This window comes from Barbus barbus (genome assembly GCF_936440315.1).
Source record: "Barbus barbus genome assembly, chromosome: 23".
Classification (NCBI taxonomy): Eukaryota; Metazoa; Chordata; class Actinopteri; order Cypriniformes; family Cyprinidae; genus Barbus; species Barbus barbus.
Genome location: NC_136751.1, coordinates 30,857,795 through 30,871,876, shown reverse-complemented (window position 1 = coordinate 30,871,876; position 14,082 = coordinate 30,857,795). Strand labels below are relative to the sequence as shown.

General features: G+C 41.1%; 1 protein-coding gene across 1 annotated transcript in view; it reads right to left on the bottom strand.

Annotated features, from left to right (window-relative positions):
• Positions 1-363: 363 nt before the first annotated feature.
• Positions 364-14,082, bottom strand: part of hdc (histidine decarboxylase) — a gene marked incomplete at both ends in the record, with an annotated part of 18,219 nt that continues 4,500 nt past the window's right edge. The window contains 8 exons of the mRNA XM_079374291.1: positions 364-939; positions 4,266-4,367; positions 4,577-4,675; positions 4,757-4,844; positions 5,042-5,204; positions 5,391-5,457; positions 5,539-5,682; positions 10,600-10,740. Coding sequence (XP_079230417.1) covers positions 364-939; positions 4,266-4,367; positions 4,577-4,675; positions 4,757-4,844; positions 5,042-5,204; positions 5,391-5,457; positions 5,539-5,682; positions 10,600-10,740 — 1,380 coding nt within the window. The remainder of the gene's footprint in view (positions 940-4,265; positions 4,368-4,576; positions 4,676-4,756; positions 4,845-5,041; positions 5,205-5,390; positions 5,458-5,538; positions 5,683-10,599; positions 10,741-14,082) is intronic.

Here is a 14,082-nt window from a genome sequence, read left to right as displayed (position 1 = left end):
TGTGTGTACAGGAGTATGCATGTGTTAGAGTGTGTGCATAAAAGTGACTGTGTGTATGTGTGTGCACAAGTACACAAAAGAGTGTTTGCGTGAGTGTGTGTTGTGAGTGTGAGTTTGTGTGTGAGTGCACGAGGGTGTCTGTGAGTGTGTGTGCGTGTGACAGTGTACAAGAGTATGCATGTGTGAGTATGCACATGAAAAATTGTGTGCAAATCTGTGTGTACTATGACTATGCATGTGTGAAAGTGTGTGGATAAGAGTGAGTGTGTGTATGTGTGTGCATAAGTGCACAAGAGTGTGTTGTGAGTGTGTGAGTTTGTGTATGTGCATGCGGGTGTGTGTGTGTGTGTCAGTGAGTGTGTGTTATTTGGTGGGCAGCGGGCTGGTCTCCAGAGGGAAGCAGTTGAAACAGCTGGCTCTGCTGGTGACCCATCCTCGTCTGAAGGGCTGGTAGAGCTGCTGCATGCCGCACTGCGCCCACACCTGGGACAGACTGGGCACACTGTGGAACTTCAGCAGCCTCTTCTGCGCTCGGTGCTCCCGTGCGGGCCGCTCGGGGATCTGCTCCAGCGGGGCGTCTCTCTGCACTCTCTGGGGCGGGAGCTCGGCGCTGCAGCTCAGCGAGCGAGTGGCCCGTCTCTGGCCCTGCCGCACCAGATGCTCATCGATCATGGGCTCCAGACGCATCCGGCTCAGCTCGTCCTCGCTCTCCTCATCTGAGAGCACGTTGGGCTGGCGCGAGAGAGCACAGGAGCGTAGCACCTCTCTGGCCGTCTGCCAGATCAGGCTCCAGTCTCTCTGGATGTCCTGAGCACTCGTGAACTGAGATGTCACGGCGAAGCGGATGATGAGTTTGTTCCCGATGGCGGCTGGAATCAGAAACATCTGCCCTGATTTAGTCAGTTTGCGCAGTAACTCCTGCGTAGCTCCGTTTCCAGCCTAAGGACAGATGGAGCGTGTGGTGTGACTGGTGTGGATATAAAGCAGCAGTATTTGGTTACACTTTATTTTGAAAGTTCACTTTAGACATTTTACTAACTATAAGCAACTACATATCAACTAATTCTCATTAATTTGCAACTACATGTCTAATAACTCTAGTAGACTGTTAGGTTTAGGGTTAGTAGAATAATTTGACAAATACTTGCAAAGTTTCTCATAGTGTGTTGTGGACCCATTAAAATAAAGTGTTAGAAGATATTAAGCAGACAGTCAATTAATACTCTAATGACTGCTAGTTGACATGTAGTTGCAACGTTACTTACTGTTAGTAGACTGTCTGAAGTGGACTATCAAAATAAAGTGTTACAATATTTGAATGTGTGATCAAAACCATCGACCATGACTTGTCAACAACAAGTTGCACACTTTAGGGGTAAATAAGGTAGAAAAGGTGTATCTAAGGATGTAACTGTGTACAACAGCACCACAAAATATGACATGCTCAACTCAATATTGTTGTCCTGTCCAGTACAAAGTCTAAAAATTCTTAAGGGGGTCATATGATGTTGCTAAAAATAACATTATTTGGTGTATTTGGTGTAATGCAATGTGTTTACGCAGTTTAAGGTTAAAAAAACACCTTATTTTCCACATACTGTACATTATTGTTGCTCCTCTCTGCCCTGCCTTTCTGAAACACGTCGATTTTTACAAACGTCATGGTTCTGAGAAGCGTGCTGTGCTCTGATTGGCCAGCTATCCAGTGCGTTGTGATTGGCCGAATACCTCAAGCATGTGACGGAAATGTTATGCCCCTTACCATATTTGGAAACACACAGCATCTCCACGACAACAATTCTACAACATGAATAAAAGTTACGCCTTCTTTCTTTGCGTAAACATTTAGGCGGTGTTCTGCAAATCTTCCCACACCGTGACGTAGACGTGTGGGGCGTGTTTGACTGAGGCGTTTTAGGAAGATCTGGACGAGTCTTAACTTTTATAAAGAATATCTCTTTGGGTTTGAGACTTTAGTCTTTGCAACCTTATGGATCTTATCTATACACAAACAGCTTACAGTTTTTTTGAATTGCTTACACACTAAAATGAAAAGTAGTACACTATTAGCAAAACCTTACACTCAAGAAGCAAAACATCAGCCCATATTTGCACAACTATAAGCACATTGTCAACCTCACACTTGTTGCAAAACTCTACACACAGTGATTTGCAAAACACTAAACACACTTAACATACATTACACACAAAAATCTATCATGAAGTCACTTCCTTGCAATACCAAAGCACTGACTGTCAAATTACCGCACCGTCCAACCAATTGGTTCAACACAGTCATCAGGTGTGCAAACACTTGTTTGCTTAATTGTAGACACACCAATCAGGTGTATAAGCACTATAAAAAGCAGCAGGTGAGTTCATCGGTCTTCAATCACAATGGAAAGAGTCAGAGAAAGAGTAAGACGACGAGGAGGAGGACGAGAAGGAGGAGGAGGAAGGGGAGGAGGTGCTCAAAGAGGACCGAATCTGACAAATGAGATCCGCGCAACACTGGTTGACCACGTTGTCAACCACGGCCTGACGCTGAGGGAGGCTGGACTGCGAGTACAGCCAAATCTAAGCCGATACACAGTGGCAAGTGTGATAAGAACATTTAGACTGGAAAATAGGTATTGTAAAAATATCACCATATCAAAAACATCTGCACGGTTTCAGTAACTGCTTACAGTACTGTATTCTAGGCTGGGATGAGGCTGGGTTCAACCTGACAAGAACACGAAGGAGGGGAAGAAACATCATTGGCCACAGGGCTATAGTCAATGTCCCAGGGCAACGTGGGGGTAATATAACACTCTGTGCAGCCATTACACAGAATGGGGTCCTCCACCGCCATGCCCATATGGGCCCTTACAACACAGCACTCATACTTACATTCTTGGACCAATTGCACAACATAACAGCAGCAAATCAAATCGATCATATGCAATACATTGTTGTCTGGGACAATGTGTCTTTCCACCGCTCTGCTCTGGTTCAGAACTGGTTTCAGCAACATCCACATTTCACCGTCCTATATCTTCCACCATACTCTCCATTCCTCAACCCTATAGAAGACATTTTCTCGGCATGGCGGTTGAAGGTATATGATCTCCATCTCCAGGCTGAGGTACCCCTCATCCAAGCCATGGAGGAGGCCTGTGACCAGATGGAGGTAGCAGCAATGCAAGGATGGATTCGTCATTCAAGACGTTTCTTTCCAAGGTGTCTGGCTAATGACAACATTGCCTGCGATGTTGATGAAATTCTCTGGCCAGATCCAGCTAGGCGAAGAGACAATGTCTAGTGTTTTTTTTTTTTTTTTTGTAACCGTAAACTTGCAGTACAATACGTAAAGTGACATTTTGTTACAGTATTATGAATCTCCATGTCAACATTTTGGGCGTGTTGAGAAATAAATGAGTTTCTTCAGTCTGCAACATTGGTCTTGTGTAGTGTTTGGTGGATTTACTTTATATTTGTACTTTGTTGATGGTAGCCTACTCTAATCATAGGGAAGTAGAAGTGCTAAAAGTGTTTTAGGTTTATCACAGCAGAGTGTAACTCGTGCAAACAGAGTATAGTAACATGTGAAACGTGTGTTTCATATGGTAACAAAGTGTAGTTTTTAAACAGAAGTGTATAGTTTTTACAAGAGTCTTTTAATTATGCAAAGGATCTGTAGTGTTTTGCTAATTGGGTGTGTGGTTGTGCTAATTGTGTGTAGTGTTTTGAAAACACGGGCCCTGTTTTGAAAAACGTGCTTAAGCAATCCAAAAAAACTGTAAACACTCCAAAGAGAAAAGAAAACTTGAAATCACATCATATATGACTCCTTTAAATCAATATATATTTACTTCAGATGCATCATGACACAAGATATGAAGTGAGTTTATACTCACTTATACTTTATACTCAATAACAAATATAAGAAAAATTAGCTTTCACTTGGAAATAAACTCACTTCATTCCACTTCACGTCCATTCATTTCTCGGGAAACCAGTCATCATATCTCATATTACTGTGCATCTGAAGTAAATGTATCTTAATTTAAGAATTTTTCGATATCTGCACTTGAAAACTAGTCAGAAACACTGAGGACGAACGCAGCACATGAATAAGGCATCATTCAGAAACCGTGTCATATGTCGTCCTCTCATATCACCGCAGGGGGTTTTATGAGACACCTGATCAATAATCTATAAACAAGTGTTTATTGTGTTATTCTGATGATTTCACGTGAGTATGGTGACATTAGATTAGTTACTCGTAAGCAGAAGACGACCAGGCCGAGGTGCCGCTGCGCTGGGATCTGGAAGTTTGTGTCGTTTCTGACCAGAGACTCGAACAGCTTCGCCATCTCCACGCTCTGACATCACAGGAAATGCATCATCACAGACAGGAAACAGCAGCATTAGCTTTGACTCTTCATGAAACCGATCGAACATCAACTGACACGCTGAGTTCAATGCTACTATTTGCCTTACAGTGATTTAAGAAATGACTTCTGCTGGAGTTTCATGAGACACATGGGATGATGTGATTATTTATTAAGTGTGTAAAGGTTATATTCCTCACGTGTCGAATGTGAGCCTGCAGGTTCTTCAGACCGAAGGAGCGCATCACAAACCACAGCTTCAGAGAGCGAAAGCGGCGGCTCAGAGAGATCTGCCAGTGCTGCGAGAGATGAGCGCTGATCAACAAACAGCAGGGAAACAAACAGATAAACACATTCTAATGAGTGTAACGTGACTCTACCATGAAGTCGGTGGCGTCTGAGTTCTCATGTCTCAGGTAAAGCGGGTCGACGGTGAACGTCTGCTGGAGCTTCATCTTATTCTTCACCCTGCAGTTCAAACAAACGCTGAACTCCCATCAGATTCATTACACTCAAGGATGCATTAAAAGTGACAGTAAAGACATTTATAACGTTACAGTAGATTTCTGCTTCAAATAAGTGCAGTCTTGGTGAACATAAGAGATTATGTGTAAATTCCTTCTTGTGGTCTATAATTTCCAACGGGAAAATAAAGTGTCTCTCACCAGAATGCCGTACAGTCGAAATGGACCATCATCCACTTGGAGGGGTTGAAGACGAATGAATCAGCAAACTCAATTCCGTTTAGAAAATAGCGCAGTTCAGGACACAGCAGAGCAGAACCTGCATACGCCGCATCCACATGCAGCCAGAGACCCTCACGCACACCTACACACACACACACACACACATATCAATCAGTATCATGGTAAATATGAGACACATTCCAGAAGCAGTGTTTGGTCTTTGGATCCTGCGTCACACAGAGAAGCAGCAGAGTTCTTAAGTGCAAGAGAAGCTACAGAAGTGATGCTTTTTCAGAAGAGTTCAGTGACTCTGACTCATGACACTCACAGATGGGGCCGAGCTCATCCAGACGGTCAAACGAACACACACCGGTGGAGCCGAGCGTCGCACACAGCTGCAGGGGACACACACACACACTCAGTCACATGGTTGCACAGTAACGAACTAAACGGCTGATTATCTGAGGCTCATTCACCATCACAGGCACGAATCCTCTCCTGCGGTCCTCCTCGATGGCGCGCTGTAGAGTTTCTCCTCGCAGAGAAAACGCCTCGTCCGTCTCCAGGAATCTGATCTTCACCAGAGAGATCAGACCGGCCTTCTCCACAGACGAATGAGCCTACAGCACAAACACACCTTCATGAGGAGCCACAACAATAATTCAGAAACACCAGATGATAAATCATCATCATACAGTCAAACCAAAACTTATTCAGACACCAGATATAATTTCTGAATTTTTTTTACCAGTGGGTGCAGGACACTATAGTTTGTTTATGTAAGTGAGGATAGTAAAATAAAATAAACTGGGTATAAGACCCCAAAATATTAAATATTATACCCCAAAATTCTTCATACAGTGGTCTACCAGTAAAATTGATAAATTGATTTGGGACCAAAAAATATTTTGCTTAAGTGTTTCTGTCTTTAATTGTAATTCAAACATAACCCATCAGCAGGTGTTGACATTTCCCAACAGCACAGCAGTAATAATTTTATGAATTATTTCACTTCCAAGATCGATACTATTAGAGATAAAATTGTAATCATGCAGCCGTCAGCTACAGTATCGCATCAGTGCACTATAGCTCCCCTGAGGAACAATTCCACTCATTCTCTAATATAGGAGAGGAAGAATTGTATAAACTTGTTAAATCATCTGAACCAACAACATGTATGTTAGACCCTATTCCATCTAAACTACTAAAAGAGCTGCTTTCAGAAGTCATAGATCCTCTTTTGGCTATTACTAATTTGTCATTGTCATTAGGATATGTCCCCAAAACCTTCAGATTGGCTGTTATTAAGCCTCTCAACTTTATAAAAACCACAACTTGACCCCAAAGATCTAGTTAATTACAGATCGATCTCGAATCTCCCTTTTCTGTCAAAGATACTAGAAAAGGTAGTATCCTCACAATTACAACCCGAATTCTGGAAATGTTGCGAAGTTTTTTAAATTTTAATAAAATGAAAATTAAAAGACTTTCAAATCACATGAGCCAATACTTTATTCACAATAGAACATAGAGAACATAAATGTTTAAATGGAGAAATGTTACACTTTTATCCGCTAAATGAGCTCATTTCAAATTTGATGCCTGCTACAGGTCTCAAAATAGTTGGCATGGGGGCAACAAAGGGCTGAAAAAGCAAGAACTTTTTAAAAGATTCAGCTGGGAGAACATCTAGCAGCTAATTAGGTTAATTGACATCAGGTCTGTAACATGATTAGCTATAAGAGGGATTTCTTAGAGAGGCAGAGTCTCTCCTGTGAAAAGATTGTGGAATACATTAAAAACAACGTTCCTTAATGTCAAATTGCAAAGGCTTTGCAAATCTCATCATCTACAGTGCTTAACATCATCAAAAGATTCAGAGAAACTGGAGAAATCTCTGTGTGTAAGAGACAAGGCCGAAGACCTTTGTTGGATGCCCGTGGTCTTCGGGCCCTCAGACAACATTGCATCACTCATCGGCATGATTCTGTTATTGACATTACTAAATGGGCCCAGGAATACTTCCAGAAACTACTGTCAGTAAACACAATCCGCCGTGCCATCTGCAGATGCCAAATAAAGCTCTATCATGCAAAAAGGAAGCCATATGTGAACATGGTCCAGAAGGCCTGCCTGCAGTCCAGATCTTTCACCTATAGAGTACATTTGGCAACGACCACAAATTCTTCAGCAGCTGGAAACCTATACCAGGTAAGAATGGGACCAAATTTCAACACCAAAACTCCAGAAACTCATAACCTCGATGCCCAGATGTCTTCAAACTGTTTTGAAAAGAAGAGGAGATGCTACACCATTTTTATTTATTTTTAATTCCTTGTTTTAAATTCCTTATTTTTATTGCCGTGATTATTATTTTTGATGACTATTTCACTTCCTTTCATGTAAAGTACTTTGAATTACCACTGTGTATAAAATGTGCTATATAAATAAACTTGCCTTGCCTAAACATGCCCCCATCCCAATTATTTTGAGACCTGTAGCAGACATCTAATTTGAAATGAGCTCATTTTTTGGCTAAAATTGTAAAATTTCTCAGTTTAAACATTTCTTATGTTCTCTATGTTCTATTGTGAATAAAATATAGTCTCATGTGATTTGAAGTTCTTTTAGTTTTCATTTTATTCAAATTTTAAAAATTTGGGTTGTATATTCCTTTTTAGAGAAAAATGGTATCTGTGAGGAATTCCAGTCAGGATTTAGAGCGTATCATAGTACTGAGACTGCTCTCATTAGAGTTACAAATGACCTGCTTCTATCATCTGATCGTGGTTGTATCTCTTTATTAGTTCTACTGGATCTTAGTGCTGCGTTCGACACTATCGACCACAACATTCTTTTGAATAGACGAGAACACTTTGTTAGCATTAGTGGAAGTGCATTAGCATGGTTCAAATCGTACTTATCTGAACGCCATCAGTTCGTAGCAGTGAATGAAGAGGTATCATATCGATCACAAGTGCAGTACGGAGTACCTCAAGGCTCAGTACTAGGCCCGTTACTTTTCACGCTTTACATGTTACCCTTGGGAGATATTATCAGGAGACATGGTGTTAGCTTTCACTGTTATGTTGATGACACTCAGCTCTATATTTCTTCGCGGCCCGGTGAAACACACCAAATTGAGAAACTAACAGAATGAATAGTCGATATAAAAAACTGGATGACGAGTAACTTCTTACTGCTAAATTCTGAAAAAACAGGGGTGTTAATTATTGGACCTAAAAGCCCCACATGTAATAATCTAGAACACTATCTAACACTTGACGGCTGCTCTGTCGATTCTTCTTCATCAGTTAGGAACCTAGGTGTGCTGTTTGATAGCAATCTTTCATTTGAAAGCCATGTTTCTAGCATCTGTATAACTGCGTTTTTCCATCTCAAAAACAGATCTAAATTGCGACCTATGCTCTCAATGTTAAATGCAGAAATGTTAATTCATGCGTTTATGACCTCAAGGTTAGACTATTGTAATGCTTTATTGGGTGGTTGTTCTGCACGCTTGATCAACAAACTACAGTTGGTCCAAAATGCAGCAGCTAGAGTTCTTACTAGAACCAGGAAATATGACCATATTAGCCCGGTTCTGTCAACACTGCACTGGCTCCCTATCAAACATCATATAGATTTTAAAATCTTATTAATTACTTATAAAGCCCTGAATGGTTTAGCTCCTCGGTACTTGAGCGAACTCTTATCACATTATAGTCCTCCAGGTCTGCTGCGTTCTCAAAACTCTGGTCATTTGATAATAATATAATACCTAGAATATCCAAATCGACTGCGGGCGGCAGATCTTACATTTACATTGACATTTATTAATTTAGCTGATGCTTTTATCCAAAGCGACTTACAATTGCTATATATGTCAGAGGTCGCACGCCTCTGGAGCAACTAGGGGTTAAGTGTCTTGCTCAGGGACACATTGGTGTCTCACAGTGGATTCAAACCCGGGTCTCTCACACCAAAGGCATGCGTCTTATCCACTGCGCCATCACCACCACCACCCAGATCTTTACCTATTTAGCGCCAAAACTCTACCTAACACTGTTCAGGAGGCAGACACACTCTTTCAGTTTAAATCAAGATTAAAGACCCATCTCTTTAACCTGGCTTACACATAACACACTAATACACTTCTATCCATTAAAGGATCGTTAGGCTGCATTACTTAGGTCAACCGGAATCGGGAACACTTCCCATAACACCCGCTGTACTTGTTACATCGTTAGAAGATTGACATCTACGTTAATATTTGTCTGTTTCTCTCTTATTCTGAGGTCACTGTAGCCACCAGATCCAGTCCGTATCCAGATCAGATGGTGGATCAGCACCTAGAGATGACCTCGACTGCCCTGAACGTCTGCGGAGACCAGGACAACTAGATGAGCCCCAGAGACTGATCCCCAGTGAAGACCCTGTCTCCTAGACGTCCATCAGGACAAGACCTCGGGAACCAGATGAGTCCTCTGCACAAACTGCTGGTTCGTCTGGTCAGAGGAGAAGCTGGGAACATTTAATTTCCAGCGATATCGTCGACTTGATAGCACAGATACTATTAGAACTGAACTGAGCTGGACAATGTTATCACTGAATTCAATGAACTGCCTTTAAACGAAAATTGAGTGTTTAATCTTGCCATTTTACATTACTGAGCTGTCAAAATCATCAAGGACTCTAATCACCCTGGTAACCAGCTATTCACTTTGCTTCCATCTGGTAAGCGCTTCCGTAGCCTGATGGCAAAAACTGAGAGACTTAGGAGGAGCTTCTTCCCCCAGGCCATCAGGCTCCTAAACTCTAACTCTGTGTCATAACATCACTTGACTCCATGTAATATCACCATATCAATAAGCTATTCATAATTTTTCTCTACCTCATATTGCTGCTATTTAAATACCCTGTACAACGTTTTTGCACATTCCTCTTTTTTACTATTTATGTCAACAACATACTGACCTGCACATTTATATTGATATTTTTTTTATCTTTTCTTTTCTTTTATTCTTTTATTTTTTCTACTTTTCTTTTTCTTAATATTTGTACACTATATAATTGCACTGTCCTTGGAGCGGACCTGACCTACATTTCACTGCTGGTTATACTCTGTATAATTGTGTATGTGACAAATAAAACTCTTGAATCTATTGACACTATTTTCCTATTTGATGCTGTAAAGTTGCTTTGACACAATCTGTATAGTTATATATAAATAAAGGTGACTTGACTAATTGCTAACACGACCTTTTTCCACCACAGACTGAACTAAATGAAGCATTGCTTGGTAATTAGTTGAGCTAAATTGGTATTATCTAATTATGTTCTTAAATTTAACAGCTGACAGCTATTCAACACAATTCATTACATACCTTCTTGTTCTTGTCATATTTTATTACTATTTCCTAAACTAAAGTGAATAAACTGTGATAATGTGAGAAATGCTGAAGGTGTCTGAATAAATCTGGTCTGAGTGTAAATCAAAGGAATGTGAGCAGGTTGTGTGATTGCTGATGAAGCACCTGGTCTGAGGCGTATACGATCAGCCTGGCGTTTAGCACGGACTCGTCTGTGTCGGCGTGTGTGAACTCACTCTTCATCTGCAGGATTCGATCCTTCCTCGCGGCGAGCAGAGCGACCAGCGTACACTCACTGACCGTACTCTACACACACCAACCATTTACAGACATCACTACTGTACAGCATCACACTGACACCCAACCAAAACTCAGCAGCAGCTGACTGGGTAACGAAGATAAGAGCCAGGTTATATCAGCTAAAACACCACTTCATCTTACAAAACACAATCAGTGTTGGGAGTAACTAGTTACATTTAACGGAATTCCGTAATTTAAAAATAAATGTTGAGTTACTGAAAAAATGTGTAATTAAATTACACTAATTAAAATGAATTAAAATGTTAATGATTACAAAGGGGGTTACATCTGAATATTTTCACACAAACACACACACACACACACACACACACACGCACACGCACACACACAAACACAAACACAAACACACACACACATACGCATTCATAACTGTTTCATTTCCATTGGGTTTAGGCATACGCTTTTTATATTTTTGAAGATTGATTTTTTTTCCAAGGTATTGTTAGATATCAGTGTTTCCTGTCATAACTGTGAAAAAATTTGATATCAAACACAGTGTCGTAGCTATTAAATTATATTTTGTAATGAAGATTTTGTGCTGGCTGTGCTTTAAAATTGAATTACAGTTTTTTTGGATTGCTTACACACTAAAATGAAAAGTAGTACACTATTAGCAAAACCTTACACTCAAGAAGCAAAACATCAGCCCATATTTGCACAACTATAAGCACATTGTCAACCTCACACTTGTTGCAAAACTCTACACACAGTGATTTGCAAAACACTAAACACACTTAACATACATTACACACAAAAATCTATCATGAAGTCACTTCCTTGCAATACCAAAGCACTGACTGTCAAATTACCGCACCGTCCAACCAATTGGTTCAACACAGTCATCAGGTGTGCAAACACTTGTTTGCTTAATTGTAGACACACCAATCAGGTGTATAAGCACTATAAAAAGCAGCAGGTGAGTTCATCGGTCTTCAAGCACAATGGAAAGAGTCAGAGAAAGAGAGACGACGAGGAGGAAGAGGAAGAGATGGAGGCCATGCTGGAGGTAGAGGAAGAGGAAGAGGAAGACAAGAAGGTGCTCAAAGAGGACCGAATCTGACAAATGAGATCCGCGCAACACTGGTTGACCACGTTGTCATCCACGGCCTGACGCTGAGGGAGGCTGGACTGCGAGTACAGCCAAATCTAAGCCGATACACAGTGGCAAGTGTGATAAGAACATTTCGACTGGAAAATAGGTATTGTAAAAATATCACCATATCAAAAACATCTGCACGGTTTCAGTAACTGCTTACAGTACTGTATTCTATGCAGTATCAGCACTTCTCTTACCTTTTCCTGTGAAATTACTGTACTATTGTATACTGTTTTTTTTCTACATAGGATTGAAGGTCAGGAACGACAAGGGGGAAGGCCTCCTATGTTGACAGAACAGCAAGAGAGGGAGATAGTAAACATGGTTTGGGCCAACAATGCTATGACACTCAATCAGCTCCAAGCTAACATTGTCAATAACCATGCCAGTTTCAACGATATCCATCAGGTCTCAACATCAACACTGGCACGCATCCTAAAAAAAAACCATATTCAAATGAAGCAAATTTATCGAGTGCCTTTCGAGCGCAATTCCGAAACGACTGCGGCATGATTATGCAGAGGTATGTATTCACTTTAGCAGTGTGATCTTGCATACTGTCTCATAATCTTTTACTGTACTGTAATATGTATACTAGATCTACACTGAACTACACAATTTTGCCTGACGCTGTTCTTCAGGGAGTTTTACGAATGGATGGAGAGGAGATCCAGCATGAGTTCATTTACGTAGATGAGACTAGGTTCAACCTGACGAGAACACGAAGGAGGGGAAGAAACCTCATTGGCCACAGGGCTATAGTCAATGTCCCAGGGCAACGTGGGGGTAATCTAACACTCTGTGCAGCCATTACACAGAATGGGGTCCTCCACCGCCATGCCCATATGGGCCCTTACAACACAGCACTCATACTTACATTCTTGGACCAATTGCACAACATAACAGCAGCAAATCAAATCGATCATATGCAATACATTGTTGTCTGGGACAATGTGTCTTTCCACCGCTCTGCTCTGGTTCAGAACTGGTTTCAGCAACATCCACATTTCACCGTCCTATCTCTTCCACCATACTCTCCATTCCTCAACCCTATAGAAGAGTTTTTCTTGGCATGGCGGTGGAAGGTATATGATCTCCATCTCCAGGCTGAGGTACCCCTCATCCAAGCCATGGAGGAGGCCTGTGACCAGATGGAGGTAGCAGCAATGCAAGGATGGATTCGTCATTCAAGACGTTTCTTTCCAAGGTGTCTTGCTAATGACCACATTGCCTGCCATGTTGATGAAATTCTCTGGCCAGATCCAGCTAGGCGAAGAGACAATGTCTAGTTTTTTTTTTTTTTGTAACAGTAAACTTACAGTACAATACGTAAAGTGACATTTTGTTACAGTATTATGAATCTCCATGTCAACATTTTGGGCGTGTTGAGAAATAAATGAGTTTCTTCAGTCTGCAACATTGGTCTTGTGTAGTGTTTGGTGGATTTACTTTATATTTGTACGTTGTTGATGGTAGCCTACTCTAATCATAGGGAAGTAGAAGTGCTAAAAGTGTTTTAGGTTTATCACAGCAGAGTGTAACTCGTGCAAACAGAGTATAGTAACATGTGAAACGTGTGTTTCGTATGGTAACAAAGTGTGGTTTTTAAACAGAAGTGTATAGTTTTTACAAGAGTGTTTAATTATGCAAAGGATCTGTAGTGTTTTGCTAATTGGGTGTGGTTGTGCTAATTGTGTGTAGTGTTTTGAAAACACGGGCCCTGTTTTGAAAATCGTGCTTAAGCAATCCAAAAAAACTGTAAAGAGATGAAGTATTCTGAAAGTTTGACAGTAATCAGTGAGTTCTTCTGTAAGCTTAATCCTGAGTAGTTTAAATGTTTGAAAATGATTAACAGTTGAAAACTGTCATGAATCTGGTCCATGCATTTCCGGTTAATCACCAGCAGAGGTCACCCACTCACAGCATGGACCCTTGCACTTCACTACAATCCCCATCATTCATTGCACTGATGACACACACAGCTGTTTTCACTGATCACACAGCTGATCACACTAATCACTCAGGCTTTATAAACCATGGACTTCCTCTTGCTAGGGGCCGAGTATTGTTTAGCATATATCCGAGCGATAGCTACTCTACAGAGCCGGCTCAGTTGTTATAGTCTTGCCTTGTTAGTTTTCTCGTGTTTGATACCTGCCTGTGTTTCCTGGATTATCTCTCTTGCCTTGCCCTTGTTGGATATTGTTCGCCGATCGTCGACCCACGCTTGC